Source organism: Topomyia yanbarensis, chromosome 1 (genome assembly GCF_030247195.1).
Source record: "Topomyia yanbarensis strain Yona2022 chromosome 1, ASM3024719v1, whole genome shotgun sequence".
NCBI classification, from domain to species: domain Eukaryota; kingdom Metazoa; phylum Arthropoda; class Insecta; order Diptera; family Culicidae; genus Topomyia; species Topomyia yanbarensis.
Genome location: NC_080670.1, coordinates 74,259,563 through 74,287,531, shown reverse-complemented (window position 1 = coordinate 74,287,531; position 27,969 = coordinate 74,259,563). Strand labels below are relative to the sequence as shown.

General features: G+C 39.0%; 1 protein-coding gene across 1 annotated transcript in view; it reads left to right on the top strand.

Annotated features, from left to right (window-relative positions):
- The window catches only part of LOC131677947 (uncharacterized), a 114,906-nt gene that overhangs the window by 36,880 nt on the left and 50,057 nt on the right, over nt 1-27,969 (top strand). The window contains exons 2-3 of the mRNA XM_058958051.1: nt 1,040-1,225; nt 1,299-1,810. Of these exons, the coding sequence (XP_058814034.1) occupies nt 1,040-1,225; nt 1,299-1,810 (698 nt within the window). The remainder of the gene's footprint in view (nt 1-1,039; nt 1,226-1,298; nt 1,811-27,969) is intronic.

Below are 27,969 nucleotides of genomic sequence, written 5' to 3'. Positions count from 1 at the left end.
TGCAGAAATAGGTTGTTGTGCCCGATTACACACTGATAAATAATATCAATTACAAAATACTGAGAATTGAGCCAGTGACAGCGAATCTTCGGAGGCGTCTCGGTGAAAAAATGTTTTGCGGTTTACATCATAACTCAAAATATCAAAAATACCTATCCCTAAGCAATAATTGATTTCATCAGTAGGTGTGGAACAACTGGCAAAATTTGATGAAGATCGTCGATCACGCTACCAAATATTCGATTGGTTCTTTTAACGTGTCATCGTGAATTCGTCCTATATAAAAGTGTTGCATTCTTTAAGCACTTTGCTTACACCCGAGGTTTAATTGATATTTGTAAGTAGCATTTTCCGTAAGCGCAAGATTTAGTGGCTATTTTGGGGCAGACCTGTTCGTTCATCATCTAGCAATGCTGAATCCGCTTTTCGGCGAATTCATACAATTCATCAGTATTATATTGTCATTCGCGTACAAGTTCTCTATCAAATAAATACCTGCCATTTCATTTTTGTGGTGGTAAACCTAAATGCAATAAAATTTTACATTTTTTATCAATTGATAGATATTGCTTCAGAAACCCTCCCTCTCCTTTAGGTTTCGAAACTATTCAGAAACCTTCGCCCACCCCATCCGTGGTTCACCCCTCACACCATGGCCACCTCCTTAGTGGGAGAAATACATATGTCAAATAGTATATGGAGATATAAACAATTCTTTAGCTCAACCCCCCCCCCCCCCTTTAAAGATTAGGTTAACTCCCTCCCCCTCCCAAAACCTTACCACGAACATCTCTTTGGGGGAATCTAAATTTCATCAAAATCGACTTGTTGTTGAGAAGTAGTTAGTTATGTGCGTCATTCTCCGTAATATCATTTATCCTAAATGAAAATTACATGAAACATATATGATGTGTAATTAATTTAGCAGTTTATAGAAACAATAAGAGTTATGTCGAACAAACAAAAAAAATTAACCCCAAAAAGCCATCGGTGCATAGATCCTCATCGCCGACTGATTTTGTGTCTTTTGTAATTATAGATTTGCGAAACGCAGAGGTGGCCCGGTACAGCAGTGAGGAAATATCGGGAAATGAATCGAACGAGGCACGGCTGATGACCGAAGCGGAGCGCCAGGCCGATTTCAATCGACATAAGGAGGAGATGAAACGCAAACGACGTAGGAAGAAGCGAGCTAGTTCGTCGATGCAATCGTCATGCTTCCAAGGTAAGATACAATTTAATCAGCTCAATTGTATGCAACAGTCTAATCGATTCGCTTATTTTTCCCTATATGGCAGAATTGTACAAATTGACCGGTGAGGTGCTCGGTGAAGGTGCGTATGCTTCGGTGCAAACGTGTATCAACATCTACACGGAGCTAGAATATGCGGTGAAGATCATCGACAAGATTCCAGGACACGCTCGAGCTCGTGTATTTCGCGAAGTTGAAACCTTCCATCATTGCCAGGGTCACCCAAATATCTTGCAGCTATTGGAATTTTTCGAAGACGAGGAAAAGTTTTACCTAGTATTTGAGAAGATAAATGGTGGACCTTTGCTGACTCGTATTCAGGAAAACGTGTGCTTCTCTGAATACGACGCTGCCCAAATTATCAAGGAAATTGCATCTGGGCTGGATTTTTTGCACAAGAAGGGCATAGCACACCGTGACCTGAAGCCGGAAAACATTTTATGCGTGTATCCGGACAAGCTCTGTCCAATCAAGATCTGTGATTTCGATCTCGGCTCTGGAATCAAATTCACCACCAACATCTCGTCGCCAACGGCCACACCTCAGCTGTTGACACCGGTAAGTCAATACACCGCATTTTTTCTGTTTTTAAAAACAGTAAATTAATGAAGTGTTTTATGTCTTTAAAAAAAATTAGTGTGAGCATACTATGTTTTCATATATCAAATTTCTAGATTACCCAAGCAAGCAGTAATCGTCTAAATATTAATAACGCTAAGAAATATCTTGTTTACCTGAAAGGCCACAAGTTTTATTTCAATTACAAAAACAATATTCTTCATTTGGCATTAACGGACATTTGGCATAATGGTTATTTAGCGTATAGCGCATTTGGCATAAGTTTGAAAATTGATTAGTCGGGTTATTTGGCCTAACGGACATTTTGCATAATTATTTTTATTTCCAGGGTATCGGTCATTTGGCATAACTGAAACTTGGCCTAATGTCTAATTGTGTGTAAAGTGAGGGTCATTTAGTATAACGGATATTTGGCATAATTTTGAGAAGTGATCATTCTGAATCATTGGGTTTTCTTATCTTCAGGGGAACATGCATCTTTTCAAACATGACAAGAAGCAAGGCTATTTGGCATAATTTTGAGTCATTTATCATGAGTATATTTATAAAGTTTATAGTTGTCGGGGTGTTTATTTGAGTAAATGATTTGCTGTGTACATTTTGATGCCATGATTGTGTGTTGACAATAATGCTTATCGTTCAGGGTAAAAGTCCATGACGGGCTAACGAGTGAACTGTCTGTGGACTTGGCGGTGGACTCCAGACAAATTTTTATGCTTAGGGATTTGTAGCTTTGGAGTCCTTGCATTCTGTTGGTCCCTAGAATCTAATAGCAACACGGTGCGTGGTTCAGGTGCTGGATAGAAGCGATAGACGACTGGCAGATTGAATTATTTTTGCTATCAATTCAACTAGATCCAGACTGATACAGTATCTTATGGTTAGTGGTTCATTACATACACTGCTGGCCAATAAAATAGGTGTGTGATAGATTATTTTGTTTTTCTCAATTACGCATACCAAGTTGCAGCAGTCTCAATCACACCTACCGCACACAGAAGCCTTGGAATCTGTCAAGTTACTAGTGGGTTGTTGGCGCTGATTATATTTGCAATCTTTGTCAAGATGCAAAGCAAGACTGCCGCAGGCTTTTTCGTGTGGTCAATATAATAGGTGTGTGTGAAATATATTAACGTGTTATTATTTTACACAATTCCATTATACATTTTATTTGGTGAAGTTTGAATTCTGCGTGTTAATAAATGTACTTAAATGTTGAATAAGTCAAAGATTTGTTAAAGAATGAGTCGAGCATCTCACTGTACTCAAGTGGAACGAGTTTTGCTAAGAAATTTTGTTCAAGAAGATAAGACGTATAAATAAATCGCGAATACACTGCGGCGTTCCGAAAACTTCGTTACAAATGCCTTAAAACCTTTGAAAAAAGGAAACACGCAAAAAACCCAAGAAGACATCTACAACAGCTGACCATCGTATTGCAATTTTAGCGAAATCTGATCCATTCGCGTCATCCAAGACCAATTCAGCACAAATTGGAAATGTGGTAGGCCCGAGAACAGTTCGCTGTAGGCCGTAACATTTCAATCTTCCAGAAAGAATTGCTAAGAAGGTTCCACTATTTCGAAGCCAAAGCCTTTGAAGAAAAATGCAATTTGCTTTTCAACAGCGTTAATGGGCCTGATTCAGAAAGAATAAAAAAATGGCGACATATCCTTCGGAGGGACGAATCAAAGGTAAACCTGTTTTCCTCCGATGCGCAACGAAACGTTAAACGTCCAAGGTGCAAACAGTTTGATCTGCGACACACGCAAAATATGGTAAAGCACGGAGGCGAGAACAATGAGGTTTGGGGCTTGCTTTTCGTGGAATGGCGCAGGTCCTATTCTTTGCAACGCCACTATAATGGCAAGATTCGAATGCAAGGCTAAAGGATGGACATCCTAAAGGATGTCATGCAGTCCTATGCCAAAGATAACGTGCCTTTAAATGACAGTTTCAGCAAGATATTGACCAAAAACACACATCGAAGTATGTAAAGGAATGATTTCGGGATAATAAATTGACTATAATTTCGGAGCATGCCAATCTCCTGTCATCAATCCCGTAGAAAATTTACGGGATGTACTTAAAAAGAAGTTATTCGATGGAAATTTCACAAATAAGGATCGTTTGTGGGAAGCAGTTTAAAAGGAATGCTACCATATACCAACGGAAATTTATCAGCGTTTGAATGACTTAATGCCAAGACAAATGGATAAAATTTGATTGAATAAAGGAGCTTACACAGGTTACTAGTTGTTAAAAATGTCGAAGTCTTAAAATCATTGGATTTGAAAAATTTTAATGCAATGGATTACAATACACCTATTTCATTGACCAGGTACTTTTTTGGACTTCATGGAGAAGAAAGAGTTACGACAAAGCATAACATTTAATTTACAAATAAAAGTGTTTTTTTTTCATATTTACGATTGTACCTAACCTATAAAATATTTGAATATAAACATATTTTTAGAGAAAACTCAAAATTTCATGTACTTTTATCTCACACCTATTTTATTGACCAGCAGTGTATAATCTATATTAAATGATGTGCATAAAGTTAGCACTACCACTTTCGAAAAAGTCAAGTATGACACATGGATTAATTGTCGCTTAATTGTCGTAAATTAGTTGTGAAATCCAAAAATTTGTCGCATTTGTTTTTTAAAAAAAATGGTATAGTAGTGCTAACTTTACAGTAAAGTTAGCACTACCACCCTAGAAAACTGCATTTTTCCGACGTTCAAGTACCTTAATCACACGTAAATTTTCAAAAATTTGGTATAGTAGTGCTAACTTTACAGTAAAATTAGCACTACCACCCTAGAAAACTGCATATTTCTAAAGTTCAAGTACTTTAATCACACCTAAAAATTTGTCGTAAATTAGTTGTGAAGAGAAAATAAATGTCGAACTTTTTTCAGAAATTTGGTATAGTAGTGCTAACTTTACAGTAAAGTTAGCACTACCACCCCAGAAAACTGCATTTTTTCGACGTTCAAGTACTTTAATCACACGTAAACATTTGTCGTAAATTAGTTGTGAAGAGAAAATAAATGTCGCAATTGTTTTATTAAAAATTTGGTATAGTAGTGCTAACTTTACAGTAAAGTTAGCACTACCACCCTAGAAAACTGCATTTTTCTAAAGTTCAAGTACTTTAATCACACGTAAACATTTGTCGTAAATTAGTTGTGAAGAGAAAATAAATGTCGCAATTGTTTTATTAAAAATTTGGTATAGTAGTGCTAACTTTACAGTAAAGTTAGCACTACCACCCTAGAAAACTGCATTTTTCTAAAGTTTAAGTCCTTTAATCACACGTAAACTTTTTTTTTATTCAATTCGTTTATTTGGTAAGGCACGTTTGCGTTAGCTTAAAGCTGCCATTTTTTTTTCTTTGTTTTACATTTGAATTTCTTAAAATTGGGGGTTTACACATTTCAATATTACTTTTTATACAATGAAACTAAAAAAAATTACAGCTAACTTATACGTATACAAGGGGTGGTAATATAATATTCGTAAGATTAAGGGTACGGGTCATTTTGTGTGTTCTTTGTATAGTAATGCACTTTATGATTTTTAGAAGGGAGGTTGTTGCGGCAATTAATTATTAACTAAGTTGAACATTTTACAAGCTTATTAACTAGGGGGAGTGGTTCAATTTTATTAATATTAGGGGGATTAGTCAGGGCTATTTTCAAGTAGTGGTACTGTTGGGCATTTCTTAACGAGATTAGATAGCTATCAACTAAAACTAGAAGATAGAGGGGCACTTAAGATTTGGGAAGATATTCAAGTGGAAGAAGGGGTTGAAGTCCTACATCTGTGTATCAGAGACATGGGAGAATGGGTGGACAAGGCTGACATGGCAGGATGGGGGGGTATATAAACTTTCAGTTTCCGGCATCGGGAATCAACAGCAAGGATTACAGATTTGGACGGATGCATCATGTATTGGGACGCCGGGCAGTTTTTCTCGAGCCGGCAGGGGTTTCTCCAGATGATTTCGTAGCACGGCTCAGATGCTGATTGGCAACACATCGCGTCTCGTGTTTGTTGGGTCATTCGACAGAGATGTTTTGTGTCGTCTTGGAGTCGCACCAGACCATCGTTAGGGTACGGTAGGCGGAAGAAGGCACTTCTGGGAATGATAAGAGAAATGATAGGGGCAGTTAAATTTGGATATTGATGGTTTTAGGAACGTGTATATGAGGGACATGTAGAGGAGATCGCGGCGTGCCAGTACATCTCGGACCGGGATTCAGGGTGATCTTCCTCGGACCCGAAGGTAATCGAATAGTTGAGATCTGGCAGAACAGTACTCGTCGCATGCTCAGACAATATGTTCAATATCGTGATAACCGTTGGCACAGGCGGTATCATCCGCGAGCCCAATACGGGTAGGGGTAGGCACCCCACCATGTTCCGGTTATTGTACGGAGAAAGTTGATCCTTTGTTGGCACTTCTGTTTCAGATACCTAATGTGACATCCCCAGCTTCCTTTAGAGTCGAACCAGACCCCTAAATATTTGAAAGCTGAAACCTGATCAATAGTTAGCAATACCCATTAATTGAAGCTGTAGTTGCGCTGGTTCACGCTTCCTTGAAAATATGACTAGCTCAGTTTTCTCCGTGGATAACTTGATACCCAGCTGGAGGGACGAAGCAGACAAATTGTCCAAGGTATTCTGCAATGGTCCTTGCAGATCTACGGCTTTGGGACCTGTAATAGAGATCACACCGTCAACTGCAAGCTGCCTTAGCGTGCAGGAATTGACAAGACATTCGTCAATGTGATTCACGTTAAAGTTATAGAGAAGGGGGCTTAGACATGAGCACTGGGGAAGACCCATGTAGCTAATTCGTGATGCGAAAAATGCATGTACAGCGAAAAATGCATGTAGACAGCAAGTATAGCAAAAAGTTGTGTAGAGTCTGCGAAAGACCATGGTGGTGCAGCTCCTTAGAAAGAATTTTGATAGAAACTGAATCTAAAGCCCCCTTAATATCTAAGAACACTGATTCCAGCTGCTCTTTGCTAGCATAGGCCATTTGAATTTCTGTTGAGAGCAACGCAAGACAATCGTTTGTCCCTTTGCCTTTGCGGAAACCAAATTGTGTATCTGACAGTAAGCCATTTGCTTCAACCCAAACAACCCAAACCCGAAACAAGATCGTTTTCTCGAACAACTTTCGGATACAGGGCAGCATCGCAATCGGTCGATACAAGTTGTGGTCGGAGGCTGATTTTCCTGATTTTTGAATGGCGATGACCTTCACTTGCTTCCAATCATGTGGGACAATGATACCCACAAGAAACTTATTAAATAAATTCAACAAGCGTCTTTTGGCAGATTCTTCAACAAGTTGAATTTGATTCTGTCTGGCCCTGGGGCAGCGACGCAGTGGATCTTCTGTGCCGGGGCGAAATCCGGACAAACCTCCTTGGCAAAATCGAATATCCAACGGTTTGAATATTCCACGCTCTCGTTGGTACAGTTTCGGTTTCGTAAGCGCCGGGCCGTGACCCAAAGAGTGCTCATCGATGTTTCTCTCGTTAGCCCGTCGACGAACCGGCGCCAGTAGCTACGTTTTTTGGCTTTCACCAAATTCTTCATGCGAGTTTCTGCCATCGCGTACTGTCGGTAGCTGGCTGGCAGCCTGTCGTCCCGGAAGGTCTTATACGCCTTCTCCGCGTCTCTGGTCTTACGCCTTCTCCGCGTACACGTCTAAGCACTCTTTGTCCCACCATGGGTTGGGAGGACGCCAGCGAGAGTTTTTGATGAAAAAGGAACCGTTCAAGTACACGAGAATGTAAATACAAACAATTAAAAAAAAATGAAAATCGGATGAATAGTTCACCGTTCACCGCAACGGTACTAGAGGTGTGCGCCTTGTCGCCGATTTCAGGTAAAAATCGGCGGCGCGCCGGCGTCACGCCGGTGTAGGTGCGGATTCTACCTGCAACCGTCGGCGCGGCGCACACCTCCAAACGGTACTTTTCGAAATACTTCATTCCGAGATAATTGCGTTTAACCGTTATGTGTCCGACGCGGTACCCGGGTACCTTTCTAGGTTTCAATTAATGAAATTCCCATGTTTTATCCATAGCTGGAAATTGAAACTTTCTGACATCTTAGAACTTCACTAAGTCAAGCTTTTGGGTTAATAATATTGTTGATATAGTAAGGGGGAGTGAGGAGGGGCTCCTAATTTTATTCACTGCGTAATAGGCCGACGTGGATACCCGGGTATCCCCAAAACTGAAATACCCATAACTGAGGTAATTTCCAACCGATTTTGATACTTTTTGGTTTTTTGAATTCGGGAACTCATTCACATTTAGATTTGATAAAAATGATTCGGGTTACTTCATTCGATTTCCGGGAATCCGGATTTCAGGAAGCATGTTCTAGTGCTGGGATACTATTTGTGAATTTCAATGGAATACTAGCAATATGGGTATCAAAATTCTTGTAATTGCATCAGTAGGCTGTATCTCGTAGTTTTGGAACCATTTGGTGATTTGACCGCGGAACGGACATTCCGGAGCAGGTTCCCGTGGGGCCGTGAGTGGCCATTCCATTCCAATTCCATTTTTCGTACTGCAATAGGATTCCGTAACAACAGATAACAGACTTCCGAGATAATTTGAAGAGTTTTGATATTCATATTGCCAGGACATTATTAAAATTTACAAAACATACTCTAGTACTGGAACATTACTACGGAAAATGCGGATTACCAAGAACCAAATCAATTCATCCGTTTCAATTCCACAAAATTAAAAAGTGGACGAATACCTGAATCCAAAACTTTTAAAAGTGTTCAAATCGGTTAAAGGAAGCCATAGTTATGAGCATTTCAATTTTTGGGTACCCGGGTACTCTCGTTGGCCTGTTAAAGGTGTTTTTGTTGGACACATAACGGTTAAAGTTTTGTGTCCACTTCATTCGTAGAACCCTAAAAGTAAAATGCAAATAAAATCTTCGGAAACAAATTTGAGTTCGGTTCGGAAATTGTTGTTGTGTTGTTTCGATCTTGTGATGCAGACCACCTCCTCAATATTACGACTTTACGACTAACAATACTTTAAACTTTTTACGACTAACAGAAAGTAACGATGTATGTTAGTATTAATTACTATGCAATTGTTATCAATACAATTGTTACCAATACAGTCCTACAACTCTCGACAACTAATGGTGCTTGAGCACCGATATCGACGCCCTAATTAATAGGTTTTGTACACTAATCGTGAAATTGAAAAAGGCGATTGAGTTTAAAATATGTGTTATTCGGCACGCTATCTCAGTTGCACGCTGTTATCAGTTACACAAAATAAATTAGAACATTCACAAAACCAGATCAGGATTCTAGAACGTGTTGATCACATTTGCAAGCGTTTGCAATATCCTGCTACTGCACAACAGAGCGTTTTGAATTTTACAGACTGAAAACCATGAACACATTTGCCGACGCATGTGCATATGTCTACGAGCATGTAGTCGTGCAGGCGGATTTTTTTCAGTTCCACATAGACCGTGTAAATGTGTAGTTTCCGTGTGCCCCTTAAAACTCAGTAACGGCGATAATGTTATTGTTGACATTTTTATTTCTTGGAATTTGGCCGACGCATTCATTGGTACAGCAACGTATTTATCAATACAAAAACACACTGTAGTTCCCAATGCGTCAGCTAGCTGGCATAAACAACTGGGAATATCAAACAGTTGAATGTCGCTTATTTATAGCAGAAATCTATTTTGTTAAACCGCCAATTCAACTGCGTAACCAAGCGTAGCAGTAAATAGGAATACACAAGACAGGCCAGTGGACTATACAATATTGTTTTGACAAGAACAGTCAACGTCCTTCAAATGTCGTTCTTACAACTCAAATTGATAACACTATTAGTGCGTATTCCATTTGTTCGAGATATGTGCGAATTTTTACTCGATCGTTGTGTCCAGTGTTCTTTCTCAAGCTAGAAATTGAGAACAACAAATTTAGTAACAGCATATATTTTGGGGAATAAATTTGATGATGTGGAAGCAGGAGCCTGAGGAAGGGTTTCTATATTTTTACCCCGTAACCGGTCGAAGGGTATCCGGGTACCCGCAAGACTCAAAAAAAAAATAATAACTATGGGAATTTACAATAGCATATATTAGTTTTGGACAGGGTTGGAAAGTGAAGCAATGAGAATAAGGATGGAAGCTTAACGCATTTTGTCTATTGCGCCTGCATGTATGCGTCGTGTGAACACCGACGCTACTAACACCAGTCGGGCTTATTCTTAGGGACCGTTCATACACTACGTGGACATAAACCTGCGTTTTTGACCCCCATCTTCCCCTCCGTGGACAGGGGTGAACAATTCTTATACCCCTCCATACGATTTCCACGTGGATTTTCCATGTTATTTCGGGAAGATTAATATAAATGGGTTTTTAGAAAACAGTAAAGTTAGCACTATCACCCTAGAAATTTGTCGTAAATTAGTTGTGAAGAGAAAATAAATGTCGCACATGTTTTTAAAAAAAATTGGTATAGTAGTGCTACCTTTACAGTAAAGTTAGCACTACCGGTTCTATCACATTCGCCCGAAAACCATTTACCAGAATGGACCATTTACCCGAATGTCATTAACCCGAATGGACCATTTACCCGAATGCCATCAACCCGAATGGACCACTCGCCCGAATGTCATTAACCCGAATACCACATTCACTCAAGCATAATATAAAATCGGTAATTGTCTAGTTTAGTGACTTTTGTGATAGAAGTCCGACTTTAATGCGGGCTTATACAACGGTGCTAGTGTGATGCGGCGTGGCCGCATATCCGAGGCCAAGGATCCGAAGCGGCGCAAAGCCGCTGAGGTTCCGTTGGACGAGGCGTTGATCCACCCGTCGCCGGAGTTATAAGCAAACCTGTGATCCTCTTGTTGGCCCGGTTTACTCAAACATAAGGGCTATAGCTAGTTTAAAGCCGACTGAGCGGCAGCGAAGTCGGACAGTGCACCAGAAAGCGATGTGGCGTAGCCACATTAGTCAACCGTACACTGACCAATGTGGCTACGCGACATCGCTTTTAGGTGTACTATCCGACGTCACTGAGGTTCTATTGCCAACGCCACAAATGCTCTTCAGGTGCAAACTGATGCATATAGGACGCAGTTGTCAGCTCGAGCGGTGAAATCTTGTGATAAACCGGTCAAAATAATAAGAAATCTTTCGGAAACACGACCGATCGAGGTAAATATATATTAAGATGTTCCGTTAACGAATTGAATCAATTAAATTAGTAATTATATCTTGCATGGTGGGAGTCCATTTGGCACAACACCGTTAGTAAATAGTAGCATAAATGTTATGTGGCGAAGCTAGTATGATGCGGCTTTGCCACAATTACCGAGGTCGTGGAACCGAAGCGGAGGTCCCTACTCGGCAAACCTGTGATCCATTGGTATGCTTGGTTTACTGAAATATAGGGGTAGATTCCTTCTTTAAATATGAGCAGTTCTATGAGTTTGTTGGCCCTCGCAATCAAACCGGTGATCCACTCGTTTGCCCGGTTTACTCACACTTAGAGATTGATTCCTTCTTTTAAACATGAGCAGCTCTTTTCCCACAATTAGGGGTTGATTGCTTCTTTCAAACATGACAAATCCTTGGATCTGCATGCCAAATAAGTCTGCAAAGAAACTGTTGATCCACTCGTCTGCCCGGTATACTCAAACATAAGGGTTGATTCCTTCTTTCAAAACAAGAGCAATTTCTTGAATCTATATACCAAATTAAGGTATTCCAATGGCACTCGAAGAATTGAGGAAAAGTTGTCCAAAGGCTCTAAACGATTTTTTGGATTACATTAGTAAAAATTGTATTTTTGGTAGGAAGGAAACTAATCAAAAAGTTTCTCGATAACCCTTCTTTGCCCCCCGCTCCGTGGTCAGTTTTCGAAAATGTATCGACAAAGTTTCCGAGAACCACCAATAATGTGGAAGACTAGCACAATAAATGGAACGGTTTGTTAAGCCGTGGAAATTCTATGGTGTGTTGAAGCAGTTGCAGCTTGAAGAGAAAAACCCTAGTACGTATGTTTTACGTACACTACAAGCGGTGCCAACAGCTAAAAAGTCTAAAAAGAACTCACGAAAGGACTTAAAACTGGAAACCCTAGTTAAATCATACAAACCAGGTGATTGGATTAAATATTTGACTGGTATAGCTTTAGTGTTAATTTCTTCATATCATCAAATGTAATAAAATTTGTATTTCATCTTAATAAATTAAATTTTTTCGATTGACATTTCGATGTTTTTCGGGTATATGGAATTCGGGCGAATGGCATTCGGGTTTATGTTGCACTCGGGCGAATGTCTTTCGGGTGTTCGTGGCATTCGGGTGAATGACATTCGAGTTTATGTGACATTTGGGCAAATATCCTTCGGGTAAATGGCTTTCGGGCGAATGCCATTCGGGCGAACGTGACAGAATCGCACTACCACCCTAGAAAACTGCATTTTTCTAATGTTCAAGTACTTTAATCACACCTAAAAATTTGTCGTAAATTAGTTGTGAAGAGAAAATAAATGTCGCACTTGTTTTTTAAAAAAATTGGTGTAGTAGTGCTAACTTTACAGTAAAGTTAGCACTACCACCCTAGCAAAATTTCATTTTTCCAAGGTTCAAGTACTTTAATCACACGTAAACATTTGTCGTAAATTAGTTGTGAAGAGAAAATAAATGTCGAACGTGTTTTTTAAAAAAATTGGTATAGTAGTGCTAACTTTACAGTAAAGTTAGCACTACCACCCTAGCAAAATTTTATTTTTCCAAGGTTCAAGTACTTTAATCACACGTTAACATTTGTCGTAAATTAGTTGTGAAGAGAAAATAAATGTCGCACGTGTTTTTTAAAAAGATTTGTATAGTAGTGCTAACTTTACAGTAAAGTTAGCACTACCACCCTAGTAAACTGCATTTTTTCAAAGTTCAAGTACTTTAATCGCACCTAAAAATTTGTCGTAAATTAGTTGTGAAGAGAAAACAAATGTCGCACTTGTTTTTTAAAAAAAATTGGTATAGTAGTGCTAACTTTACAGTAAAGTTAGCACTACTGCCCATAAACGCATAAGAGTCCCATGTGGATTTTTGTCGAAAATGAGTTATCTGTTGGATTGTATTCTGTACCACCACTGAATCACACTGCACAAATAAGATTACCGGGTTTGTTCAGAAAATATCAAAAAAAATACCAAAACATGGTTGTCCCATCCATTTGGCTCGATGGATGGGACAATCTTGAACAGCGTTTTTCTCGGCTTGCTGTTTTTCAACATGGGACTCTTATGCTGTTATGGGCAGACTACCACCCTAGCAAGATTTCATTTTTCCAAGGTTCAAGCACTTTAATCACACGTTAACGTTTGTCGTAAATTAGTTGTGAAGAGAAAATAAATGTCGCACGTGTTTTTTAAAAAAAAATTGGTATAGTAGTGCTAACTTTACAGTAAAGTTAGCACTACCACCCTAGTAAACTGCATTTTTTCAAAGTTCAAGTACTTTAATCACACGTAAACATTTGTCGTAAATTAGTTGTGAAGAGAAAATAAATGTCGCACTTGTTTTTTAAAAAAAATGGCGCTTGTTTTTAAAAAAAATTGGTATAGTAATGCTAACTTTATAGTAAAGTTAGCACTATCACCCTAGAAAACTGCATTTTTCTAAAGTTCAAGTACTTTAATCACACCTAAAAATTTGTCGTAAATTAGTTGTGAAGAGAAAATAAATGTCGCACTTGTTTTTTTTAAAATTTGGTATAGTAGTGCTAACTTTACAGTAAAGTTAGCACTACCACCCTAGAAAACTGCATTTTTCCAAAGTTCAAGTACTTTAATCACACGTAAACATGTGTCATAAATTTGTTATGGTTTAAAAAAATGTCGCACATTTTTTTTTAATTTGGTATAGTGTTAACTTTACTGTAAAGTAACTTTTTCAAAAGCACCATTCTACCCGGTCAATAATTTTTCCATCAACTATTTTGCATAATCGTGATAATATAATGAGTCGACTGATTTTCTTCTTATAGTTCAATAAATGCTTTATATGGAAAATCCGGCGGCAAAGCTGTACACGATATTTGCTACCTATGCTAACAAGCGTTCAATTTTTACACATGCTCAAAAAAGTAACTTGAGCCTTAAATTGAATGGAATTATTGAAAAATGAGGTTAAATCAGGTGGAAAATCCTGTGTACCTGATTTATTTCGTATACGTATATGTCCATGTACATTGCATCTGTGTTGTTCTAGACGTCAAATAGGTCAATGGAAACTTAAGAACGGTATGACGTAAGCAAGTCATATCACTCATGTAAGTTGTTGTTTATTTGTGGCTTTAACCTCTGTGGGTCATTCGCCTTCACTCATGTAAGATTCATCATACCACTCATGTAAGATTCATCTTACGAATACCAAAGTACCATCTTAGCCCCACCTGTATATACCATATTGCTCTTGTATTCCATCTGAGGTCTAGCTTAAGCCCGATTCAGACGATACATCAGCTTCCGTCAACGGAGACGAACGTCAATGGAGAAGAACGTTAACGTCACGTCACTGTTCCGTCAAGATAAGTTAAATGTGTTGCTCGTTCACATATTTCGTACGTCAAAACGTTCCGTGTCGTTGATGTTGTGTGTGATTGCATCTAACTAACTTTGACGTTCTTTTGAAGTTCTTTACCGGTGACGGAAGCCTGACGTATCGTGTGAATCGTAATTCATTCTTATGTTCGGAGAACTTGCATTAGATAGCAATAGGTAATCTGAAATCTGGGCATCCTTCTTACTCCAACATAAAACGAGGGAGAGAGAGTGAGAGAGTCTAGTTTTACAAAAGAGATCATAACTACTAGAGGGATGAAAGCGCTACTGTCTCCATATATTCACGGACTGAAACATGGGGTCTCGCTCTAGCATATTGTATCCAATTACTTTGACATGTGTGTACCCGGGGCAATGTGTGTCAAACTAATAGGCCTAGCATATGTAAGAGCGAGATAATAAACCATCAGTGTTAACAGCGGCATGCGACCTCTAATAGTTATAATCTCTCGCGTGTTTTTTGAGAAGGGCCAATAAGCATGCTGTCAAAATGCACTTTGAGTGAAAATTCCGAACAAACCGTAACTCGTAGCCGATCGCTCAGTCTATTGCCGTGCAGTCTATAGCGACAAACAGTAGTGCTAATCCGCGTTGTAGGTTATCTTGCTCACTCTCCGCCTCGTAGAGGTTTCAGTATTTTTTCCCTTCTTTTGTGTTTCTGTTTCCGAGTACCGTTAGCCGGTCAGTGACCAGTGAAGCAGTGTTCTTCTAATAAGCCGTCTGGATACCGTTACCTACACAAGTTAAGTAGTAGTTCACGTTTCCCTTCTTGGTTGTCTTACTAACGTGCACTGGGAAATAGGCCCGTGCAAAAATGACTTCCTCTGACGGCGGTTCATCTCAAGGTGAGATGGACGTCGACACAAAATCGGCTCCCCGGCTCAAAGTATATCCAAGCTCGACCACCGGGCCCTTCGTGATCTTCCGGATCAAAGAAAAAAGTGTTTGAATCTGTTGCAGATTTCGGGTTCTGGCGGATCGGTATTCAGTCGTGACAGAGATATCGAAAATTCGCCCTTATAAGCTTCGGGTGGTTGTTAACAGTTTCACTCAGGCAAACGATATTGCTGGCTACGGGCCCTTTACGAAGGAGTACAGGGTGTATATTCCAGCTAACAGACGCCATGCTAAAGCCAGTGAAGATCCTGTAGTGCAAACGTTTGCATTCAGCATCAGTTGCAGCTGACGGGAAGAAAACATACGTCAACTCAGACTCTTATCGGGTGACCTTCGCCGGTTCTGCTCTACCCAACTACCTCCTCTTTGACAAGGTTCGTCTACCTGTTCGCCTGTTTGTGCCGCGGGTCATGAACTGTACCAATTGCAAACAATCGGGACCCACAGCCTCCCATTGTAGCAATAAGGCTCGTTGCGAAAAATGCAGTGGGAATCATGTGGATGATTCCTATGGGAGGGATATCGAAAAGTGTTTTTACTGTGCGGGAAACCCGCATGATCTCCCAACGTGCCCTGCGTACAAAAAGCGCGAGGAGAATCTTAAGTATTCACTTAAGGGACGCTCCAAGCGATCTTTTGCAAAAATGCTAAAGATAGCTACCCCACCGGCCTCTGCGAACATCTATACCAACTTGTCTACTGTCGAAGGCGACTGTGATGAACCCCAGGAAGGAACATATTCTGCTGTGCCTAGAAGCAATAGAAAAAGGAACATTTCCTCTTCCAAACTTCGTTGTAAAGGCCAGAAGGTGTCTCCTGTAGGTCCCCCAAAAATAACTTCTCGAGGAAGTACTGGAGCAAAACCGAAGCCGCTCCCGGCCTCAAAAATCTGAACTGCGAAAAGGAGTTCCCAGTACTTCCAGGAACATCAAAAACTTCAAGTGTTCCCATCTCTGCCAGAGAAAGAAACCAGCGCTGGCTTAAGAAATTTCTCTGACATTGTGGACCGTATTCTTACAGCATTAAATATTTCTGACCCCTTTAGAAGCATCTCGATAAGCTTTCTCCCCACAGTAAAACATTCTTGATGCAGTTCACTGCGAAATGGCCCCTTTTTTCAGCGATTGTAGCCTTCGATGGCTAATTCATCGGTCACGGTTTTAATCACTGTTCTACCGTGGAATTGCAGAAGCATTATCCCGAAAATCGATTCCTTTAAAATCTTACTAAATAACATGAAATGCGGTGCATTTGCATTGTGCGAAACATGGTTTAGACCAGAAATAGACCTACACTTCCACGATTTTAATATTATTCGCTTGGATCGAGAAGACTCTTACGGAGGAGTACTTTTGGGGATCAAAAAGTGCTATTCTTTCAATCGAATCGACCTCCCCTCGACACCAGGCATTGAAGTTGTCGCTTGTCAAATCAGAATTAAAGGCAAAGACCTTCGCATTGCTTCCACCTACATCCCTCCTAGAGCCTCAGTTAGCCAACGACGGCTTTGCGATATTGCGGAACTCCTCCCCACACCGAGGCAAATGTTAGGTGATTTTAACTCCCACGGTACGGCATGGGGTTGCCTTCATGACGATAATCGACCTACCTCAATCCATAAGCTTTGCAACAACTTCAATATGACCATTTTGAACACGGGTGAAATGACACGGATTCCGGCCCCTCCAGCGCGTCCAAGCGCCTTAGACCAGTCCCTCTGCTCGACATCGCTGTGGTTAGATTGCATGTGGAAGGTAGTCTCTGATCCCCACGGCAGCGACCATCTGCCAATCGTAATTAATATTGCTAACGGTCCAGGGCCATTGAATACAATCAATGTTTCGTATAACCTCACACGAAATATTGATTGGAAGAGCTACGCGTCCGCGATATCCGACAAAATCGAGTCCACTCAAGAGCTTCCTCCGGAGGAAGAGTACAGGTTCCTGGCTGGCTTGATTCTCGATACCGCGATTCAAGCTCAGACTAAACGCGTACCAGACGCGAACTCTCGCGGGCGTCCTCCCAACACATGGTGGGACAAAGAGTGCTCAGACGTGTACGCGGAGAAGGCCACCGCGTATAAGACCTTCCGGGACGACAGGCTGCCAGCCAGCTACCGACAGTACGCGATGGCAGAAACTCGCATGAAGAGTTTGATGAAAGCCAAAAAACGTAGCTACTGGCGCCGGTTCGTCGACGGGCTAACGAGAGAAACATCGATGAGCACTCTTTGGAGCACGGCACGGCGCTTACGAAACCGAAACAGTACTAACGAGAGCGTGGAATATTCAAACTGTTGGATATTCGATTTTGCCAAGGAGGTTTGTCCAGATTCCGCCCCGGCACAGAAGATCTACCGCGCCGCGTCCCCTCACAATAACGCGAACGAAACACCATTTTCGATGGTGGAGCTCTCACTTGCTCGCTTGACATGTAACAATAAAGCCCCAGGGCCAGACAGAATCGAATTTAACTTGTTGAAGAATCTGCCAGATTCTGCCAAGAGACGCTTGTTGAATTTATTTAATAAGTTTCTTGTGGGTAACATTGTCCCACATGATTGGAAGCAAGTGAAGGTCATTGCCATCCAAAAAACCAGGAAAACCAACCACAACTTGTATCGACCAATTGCAATGCTGTCGTGGATCCGAAAGTTATTCGAGAAAATGATCTTGCTTCCCCTTGACAATTGGGTTGAAGCAAATGGCTTACTGTCAGATATACAATTTGGTTTCCGCAAAGGCAAAGGGACGAACGATTGTCTTGCGTTGCTTTCAACAGAAGTTCAAGTGCCCTATGCTAGCAAAGATCAGATGGAATCAGTGTTCTTAGATATTAAGGGGGCTTTTGATTCAGTTTCTATCAAAATTCTTTCTGAGAAGCTGCACCACCATGATCTTTCGCCGACTCTAAACAACTTTTTGCTATACTTGCTATATTAGCTACATAGGTCTTCCTCGGGGCTCATGCCTAAGCCCCCTTCTCTATAACTTTTACGTGAATGACATTGACGAATGTCTTGTCAATTTCTGCACGCTAAGGCAGCTTGCAGTTGACGGTGTGGTCTCTATTACAGGTCCCAAAGCCGTAGATCTGCAAGGATCATTGCAAGATACCTTGGACAATTTGCCTGCTTCGGCCCTCCAGCTGGGTATCGTGTTCTCCACGGAGAAAACTGAGCTAGTCGTATTTTCAAGGAAGCGTGAACTAGCGCAACTACAGCTTCAATTAATGGGTCAAACTATTGCTCAGGTTTCAACTTTCAAATATTTAGGGGTCTGGTTCGACTCTAAAGGAACCTGGGGATGTCACATTAGGTTCTGAAACAGAAGTGCCAACAAAGGATCAACTTTCTCCGTACAATAACCGGAACATGGCGGGGTGCCTACCCAGGAGACCTGATCAGGCTGTACCAAAGACCGATATTGTCGTTGATGGAATACGGGAGTTTCTGTTTTCGCTCTGCTGCGAACATACATTTCATCAAACTAGAGCGAATCCAATGTTGTTGTTTGCGTATTGTCTTGGGTTGCATGCACTCGACACATACGATGAGTCTAGAAGTGCTGTCGGGCGTCCTTCCGCTGAAAAAACGATTTTGTGATCTCTCATATCGATTGCTCATCCGATGCGATATCTTGAACCCGTTAGTAATTGCAAATTTCGAAAGGCTCTGTAAGATCGTACAAGACTACCTTAGTTTGGGTTCCCTCACATTACTCCATCCCAGGTAATGAAGAAGCGAACTCTTTAGCTAAGCCGGCGCTTTAGAAGATGACATCTACGAAAGACCAATCTGTTTCAATGAATTTTTCAATATCTTTCGTCAGAGGACGCTAGAAAGTTGGCAGACATCTTGGATCAATGGAGAGTTAGGACGGTGGCTACGTTCTATCATCCCGAAGGTATCAACGAAGCCTTGGTTCAGAGGAATGGATGTGAGTCAGGATTTCATTCGCGTGATATCTAGGCTCATGTCCAATCACTACACGCTAGACGCTCATCTCCGACGTATTGGGCTCGCGGATGATACCGCCTGTGGCAACGGTTATCATGATATTGAACATATTGTCTGAGCATGCGACGAGTACTGTTCTGCCAGATCTCAACTATTCGATTCCCTTCGGGTCCGAGGAAGATCACCCAATGTCCCGGTTCGAGATGTACTGGCAAGCTGCGATCTCCTCTACATGTCCCTCATATACACGTTCCTAAAAACCATCAATATCCAAATTTAACTGCCCCTATCATTTCTCTTATCATTCCCAGAAGTGCCTTCTTCCGCCTACCGTACCCTAACGATGGTCTGATGCGACTCCAAGACGACACAAAACATCTCTGTCGAATGACCCAACAAACACGAGACCTACAGCATAACATCACACGCACAACGCGATGTCGTCGCTGTTGTGCTATCTTATGACAAGCGCCATTTAGCACATTTCGAGAAAAACGATTTTTAAAGTTTGAGATTGAATATCTTGAAACTTATAAATGGTATAAACAATCCAAAGAAGACAATTGATGCTTCTATCTATTCTGCATTAATTTCTCAAATATTACGAAGATCGGTTGACTATGTTGCGAGTTTTTACCATGAATGTAAACAAAAGTCGCACTCACACGTGTCATAGGCGTGTATTGATGACAAAATTTGTATGACGTGTCATAATCGTGCATGGAAAATTTTCTATAGAAAAAATCATAAATTTTTAACTTTTATTCATATCTTTGCGTTCATATGGTCTATAAAAAATCGGTGAAATGCATTTTGAAGGAAATGAGTCAGGGAATCTAGAAAAAATTATTATTTTAGATTACAGTGTTGCCAAATATGCTTTATTTCCAGTTTAAAACTAAAACTGTGTTTTTCTCACAAGTCGTGTAATTTTCTTTTGAAAATATTTATGCCATTGTGTTCCTCAGACATTTCCACATATAAAAATGTCTAAAACTTCAATATAAATTGAGCAAATCCCTAAATACAGTGATTTGAAGCAAAAAACTCACAATTTCTCATCATGTTTCTCGCTATATCTAAGTAACCATGTAGAATTTCAAAATTCTGAAAACGCCACTTTGTAGAGATTTTTCAAACAAGTAATATGGCATATCTAACTCAGTTTACCCCAAAATGGCGTTTGTCATAAGATAGCACAACAGCGACGATGTGTTGCCGATCCGCATGAGCCGTGCTACGAAATCGTCTGGAGAAACCCCTGCCGGCTCGAGGAAGACCGCCCGGTATCCCAATACATTATGCATCCGTCCGAATCTGCAATCCTTACTGTTGATTTCCGATGCCGGAAACTGAAAGTTTATATCTTCCCCCCTCCCCCGCCATGTCAGCCTTGTCCACCCATTCTCCCATGTCTATGATACGCAGATGTAGAACTTCACCCCCTTTTTCCACTTGAATATCTTCCCAAAAGTGCCCCCCCATCTTCTAGTTTTAGTTGATAACTTTAATCTCGTTAAGAAATGCACACCAGTACCATTACTTGAAAATAGCCCTGACTAATCCCCCCTAATAAGCCTGTAAAATGTTCAACTTAGTTGATAATTAATTGCCGTAACAATCTCCCTTCTAAAAGTCATAAAGTGCATTACTATACATAGAACACACGAAATGACCCGTCCCCCTAATCTTACGAATATTATATTACCTCCCCTTGTATACGTATAAGTTAGCTGTAATTTTATTTTTATTTTCATTATATAAAAACAAAATAATATTGAAATGTGTACCCGATCAGAAGGGCATAACAAAACAACTCTATTATAACTATGGTTGATATTTATAACAACTGGAGTTATATTCAGATAACGGAATTGAAAGCGGATTGCGGACAGTTTTCTATACTATCAATATTATAACAAAATCTATTATGAGACCATCAATTTATGAATTGATCGTTTGTTACTAGGTCACTGTCATTATATGATTATATCTAATACAGTTTGAGAGAATACCTATATACTTTTGGAAATAAAATATATCTCATTCAGTTTCAACTTTGATAAAATCATATCAAATTTTGTTACAATTTGGTTATAATTAGCCAGGTTTTTGTTTTATTTTTTGATATTTTAACAACTAACCAGCCAGATTTATAACAGGTTCTGTTTCAAAATATCTTTGGAAATAAATAACTCCAGGTGTTAAAAATCAGTTATGCCCTTCTGATCGGGTAACCACCTAATTTAAAGAAATTCCAAATGTAAAACAAAGAAAAAATGGCACCTTTAAGCTAACGCAAACGTGTCTTACTAAATAAACGAATTGAATAAAAAAAATGTCTACGTGTGATTAAAGTGTTTGAACTTTAGAAAAATGCAGTTTTCTAGGGTGGTAGTGCTAATTTCACTGTAAAGTTAGCACTACTATACCAAATTTAAAAAAAAAAACAAGGGCCACATTTATTTTCTCTTCACAACTAATTTACGACAAATGTTTACGTGTGATTAAAGTACTTGAACCTTGGAAAAATGAAATTTTGCTAGGGTGGTAGTGCTAACTTTACTGTAAAGTTAGCACTACTGTACCAATTTTTTTTTAAAAACGAGTGCGACATTTATTTTCTCTTCACAACTAATTTACGACAAATTTTTAGGTGTGATTAAAGTACTTGAACTTTAGGAAAATGCAGTTTTCTAGGGTGGTAGTGCTAACTTTACTGTAAAGTTAGCACTACTACACCAAATTTTTTAAAAAACAAGTGCGACATTTATTTTCTCTTCACAACTAATTTACGACAAATGTTTACGTGTGATTAAAGTACTTGAACTTTAGAAAAATGCAGTTTTCTAGGGTGGTAGTGCTAACTTTACTGTAAAGTTTATTGAGTTTATTTATTTATTTATTTATTTCGTCAATCTATGTAGACTACAGATTTCCTTAATTACTAATGTGTATATTTCGTGAATTTAGTATAAATGAAGCAATTTCGGCTTTTACAGAATCATCCTCTTACGCGTTAGAATTTCTTTTGTGTATAAAATATTGCTTTAGTTTCAGTTTAGACATTGTAAAATCAATTGAGTCGCAATAGTGATTATAAATAGACATCATTCGATTTATGGGGCTATATTTTGCATAGTTTGTGCGAAAAGGAGTTATTGAAAATATACTTCGATTTCGTAGCTGTCGTGAAGGTGCATAAAAGTTCAATTTGGATAAAATTTCAGCTGAATCGATACGATGCGAAACGATATTATTAATGAATGAGAGCATTGCAAATTCGCGACGCTCGTTTAATGTTTGAATATTGATAAGCAAGCAGCGTGCTTCATAAGATGGCAGAGGGAATGCTGTCCATCCTAATTTACGAAGGGCAAATAATAAAAACTGTTTTTGTACCGATTCTATTCGTTCTTCATGTCTGCTTGAAAAAGGGCACCAAATAATACTGCAATATTCCAATATCGACCTAACATATGCAATATATAATATTTTTATTGTATAAGGATCTTCAAAATGATAGCTAAAGCGTTTTATAAAACTGAGCTTGTTGTTAGCTTTGTGTATAATTGTGTTATAATGATCAATAAAATTTAACTTTGAATCTAATATAACACCTAAATCCCTAATTCTTTCACACTTTACTACAGTCTGATTTCCTAAGGTAATCTCAACATTCGGTGTTTGTCGTTTTCGACTAAAGGTTATTGAATTACACTTTTTCACGTTCAGTTGTAAGAGGCTTTTTTGACACCACATGTGGAAAATTTGTATTTCGTTTTGAAATGTATTAATATCCTCGGCATTTCTTATCTCCAAATAAAGTTTCATATCGTCTGCATAAATTAGTATTTTCAGTTTTTTGAGAATGAAGGAGATATCGTTCACGTATAAAATAAACAATAGAGGGCCTAAATGAGAGCCTTGTGGAACTCCTGAGGTGACTTTAATTGGATTAGATTGCTTTCCTTTAAATTTAATTATTTGCTGACGTTCGGAGAGGTATGATTCTAACCATGTAAGTAGCCCAGGCTCAATGCCGATCTTTGTCAATTTATAAAGTAACATTGGGATGTCAATGCGATCAAATGCTTTACTAAAGTCTGTATAAAGTGCCTCCACGTAGTTTCCATTATCCATTGCAATCAGTGTATAATTAATAAATTCTAGTAAGTTTGTTGAGGTCGAACGACCTTTGAAGAAGCCATGCTGGAGGTTGGAAATTCTGTTTTTTATTTGAAGAAATATTTTTTCGTTAATGATTGATTCGAAAAGTTTCGGAATACAGGAGATTATGGCTATCCCACGATAATTACGTACGTCAGATTTTTTGCCAGATTTATATATAGGCACTAAAAAAGATTTTTTCCATATTTTAGGGAACTGTCCAGATTGCAAAGACATATTAAACAGCCAGAACAATGGGGCAGTTAACTCGGTTGCTAGGTTTTTCATAAATAATGGTGGGATTCCATCAGGGCCAGAACCTTTTGATACATCTAAATGTTTTAGAGAATTGAAAATGTCTTCGACTATGACATGATTGACACTAATATCCAAAGGAAAATCGGGAAGAAAAGCGAAGTAATCGCGATCACGGTCTTGTTCAGAAAAAGTCGTATATATTTCTTGGAAGAATGTTGCAAATAGGTTGCAGATTTCTTCCGAGCTATCACGTACGTTGTCATCCAAGTGCATTGTTGATGGGAAATTGTCTGATTTTAATTTAGTTTTGACGTAGTTGAAAAAATTCTTTGGACAAGATTTGATCTGCTGTTCCGTTTTTGAGTTATAATCCGCAAGTGCAGAATCTATGGCCATATTTAGTTTATCGCAAATGTTAGCACTACTATACCAAATTTTTTACAAAACGAGTGCGACATTTATTTTCTCTTCACAACTAATATACGACAAATTTTTAGGTGTGATTAAAGTACTTCAACTTTAGGAAAATGCAGTTTTCTAGGGTGGTAGTGCTAACTTTACTGTAAAGTTAGCACTACTATACCAAATTTTTTACAAAACGAGTGCGACATTTATTTTCTCTTCACAACTAATATACGACAAATTTTTAGGTGTGATTAAAGTACTTGAACTTTGGAAAAATGCGGTTTTCTAGGGTGGTAGTGCTAACTTTACTGTAAAGCTAGCACTACAATACCATTTTTTTTTAAAAAACAAATGCGACAAATTTTTGGATTTCACAACTAATTTACGACAATTAAGCGACAATTAATCCATGTGTCATACTTCACTTTTTCGAAAGTGGTAGTGCTAACTTTATGGACATTTCAATTTTCACAGATGCATGCACACTCACACACTATGCTGTTAGGGTAATTTCGGGAGCGATGCCGCACTTTCTATATCTCGTATATAGGGTCGCTTTTATACAATAATATGATATTGTGAGTTTGTCTTTCGAAGAATTACAACACTGGAGATGTAAAATAATCCTTATTATTAACTCAAAATTTTATTAATGATTATGTGCGTCCAGTTGCATCACGGAGTGCCAAAACTTTTTCAGCGCCACATTAAAATTTCGGTTTTTTATTTGTTCGATTTTTTTTGGTACATCATGTATCGGTTGAATAGCTGGGATCTTTTAGAAGGCACTCTGATCATGAGCACGGTCATCTATAATCCATAATTCCAATTGGAATAGATGCCGCATCAAAATTGCGGGTGGATGCCGCACTCACTGGCGGAGGATGCGTAGCTAAAGTGTATTTTTTTAACCTTGGAATGCCATTAAATGATCATTTGCGTCAGGTATAGGTTCTTAATAAGGTACAGTGTTGGACACAGAATTAGCACAATCATATCACCAACACTTAACGATGTTTTAAAACTCATTGCGAAAATCATCTCAAAATTATCACAGTAATGTATTGGAACTATGAGACAATTTTCAACAAAATTAAAAAAATGATTTGCGCCTTTGAGGGTTAATATGACTCCCATGTTTGGAAATAAAGTCAAATGTGATATCAATTGATGCAAACAAATATCAATTGCACATTTTTTAAAGACTTATTATGTACAACAAAAATGTTGCCAAAATCGGAGTGTGCCAACAAGGAAGCATGCCAAAAACGGAACGTGCCGAAAACGGAACATGCCAAAAACGGAATCTTACTGTATATATAAATGTGCTAATTCTCTGTCCATCACTGTATAACCACAAACTATCGGACCTAACACAGTGACATATAGGATTATGAGTCTATTTATCAATATATTTAAACGAGCAAGTCTGGGTCATTTCGCCGAAAGCCGAATGAGTCGTTTCACCGAAGGTCATTTCGCCGAAAGTCGTTTCGCCGAATGTTATTTTATTAAATATGTAATTGTAGTAACATAGTTCTTTTAAATCATACCATCAGAATACTTATAAATCTTTTTATTAAATTTTAATAATCCTAAACGGAAGGAAACAGTATTTTATGTGCTGTATTTGTTGAAAAATTCCTTCTCTTCACTTTTCAATTAAAGCATCGCAGAATGGAAAAAACTAACATACTATTTAGAATCGAATTTCATTGTATTGGATATTTTTAAATATGGTTTTACTACTTTACTCTTACTTGGACTAGTGTTTACAGAATATTTAGCAGTTACACTTATGCTTCAAAAAATAATGAATTATCTGGTTTGCAAATCATTAGGCCGAATGGATCAAAGAGAAAAATAAATATGTGGATCTGATAATGTTTGGAATATTTACGACACCTTTCTCGTTGCATATTTGCCGCTGTAATGTAATAAGTAATCAACAACGATGCCTAATGTGGCTACGTCACATCGCTTCATATTGAGTACTGTCCGACATCGCTCCGCTTCGTCGGACTTAAACTAATTTAAGCCCCTATGTTTGGGTAATCCGTGCAAACGAGTGGGTCACAGGTTTGCTTGCGAGAGGCCGCCGCTTCCGACAGCGGGTCGGCGGCCACCTCGTCCGGCGGATCCTCAGCGGCTTTACGCTGCTACGGATCCGTGGCCTCGGTTATGCGGCTAGGCCGCATCACGCTGGCTTCGTCGCATGCGCTAGGCTAGTGTAATAACCAAAAGAGTTTTGTGGCTAGTGGTTCTATTACGCCAAACTGACTTTTTTTATTTTAATTTTCTTTTATTATTTATGCCTTTTATAAATGTGATTTTATTTTAAAATATCGATCATGGGCAATATACTTTAGGGTTGATTTTCTGGTGAACGGTACATTCTGAGGAATTATTTCCGAATATATTGATATTATAAGCAGAAAAATTTCGTGCGGTAATTGAAATTTCTAGGGAAATTTTTTCGACGCTATATTTTCTATGAAATGTTTTGGCTAAAAGTTATACAACCACGTTGAATTCCGTCTGATTTCAATAAACATCGTAAATATAACTAGTGGGTATTTATATTTTATTTCCGGAATGATTCATCAGTTGAATAAAATTGCTACAATAGCAGTAGTATAATCCATAATTGCTTAGGTATAAAAAATGTTAAAGACTTTGCGGTGTCATTCATTCTTCTGAGCGTATGCATTCCTCTGTGCGGCTCTTCCTCCAACAAAGAACACTTTCGCCCGCGCACTGCCAGCTTTCTCCAAACGAAATCATCCTTCATGTTACCACATGTGGTGCTCCAGCAAGTTTCGACAATCGGCTATGCCACAATTCGACCTGGTTTGTTGTTCTCGGCGGGTCATTTACTACATTGGAATATACAGGCCAAAAGATAAAGGGTAAATAGGAAGACAGCGCTACGTAGACTATCTTGCTAATGATGCTTTTGATCTAAGGACATTCAGCCCAATGGTACAAACGGTTTAATAACCTATCCGGCCTACTGACCCATTCGGCCTAATGACCCGTTTGGCAAAATGACCCATTCGGTTTAATGGTCCATTCGGCCTAACAATTTTTGGCCTAATGCCCCGACACCCATTGACATGACTTCAACTTTGATTCTATATTTTATTATAGATCCTTTAATGCGACTAAATTTAAATACTGACTCACCCATAATGTTACTTAAACATTGAAATTACTTTTGGTACGAAATGAGCCATTCGGCGAAATGACTTTCGGCGAAACGGAATTCGGCGAAATGGCTCATTCGGAAAAATGACTCATTCGGCGAAATGGCCTTCGGCGAAACGGCATTCGGCGAAATGACAAATAGTACTCTTAATTGAGTTACTCCAACTTAACTATTACATAAGGTTGCGCAAGAAAAATATTTTTAAAATGTTGGATAAAAAAATGTTTCAAGAAATGGTAGTACCCCCTTAAAGGTGCTAACCGATTTATAGGTGTAATGCGGCATCTCTCTTCCACAATGGTCTTTTTTTAAATGTTCGTGGAAATTTGATGCCTTTTTTCCATGACAAAAACCATTTTACAGTATTTTAGAAACTTGTCGCAATTGATAAAAATGATTTCATCAAACATTGAATGATTTACTTTACGTCATAACAATGACGATACATTTTTTTTCATTATCTTATAAATGTTCACGTGAACCTATTCACAGCTCAATACGAATTTCAGGTATACCTCGATAGTACGTACATTTTGCCTCGATAGTACGC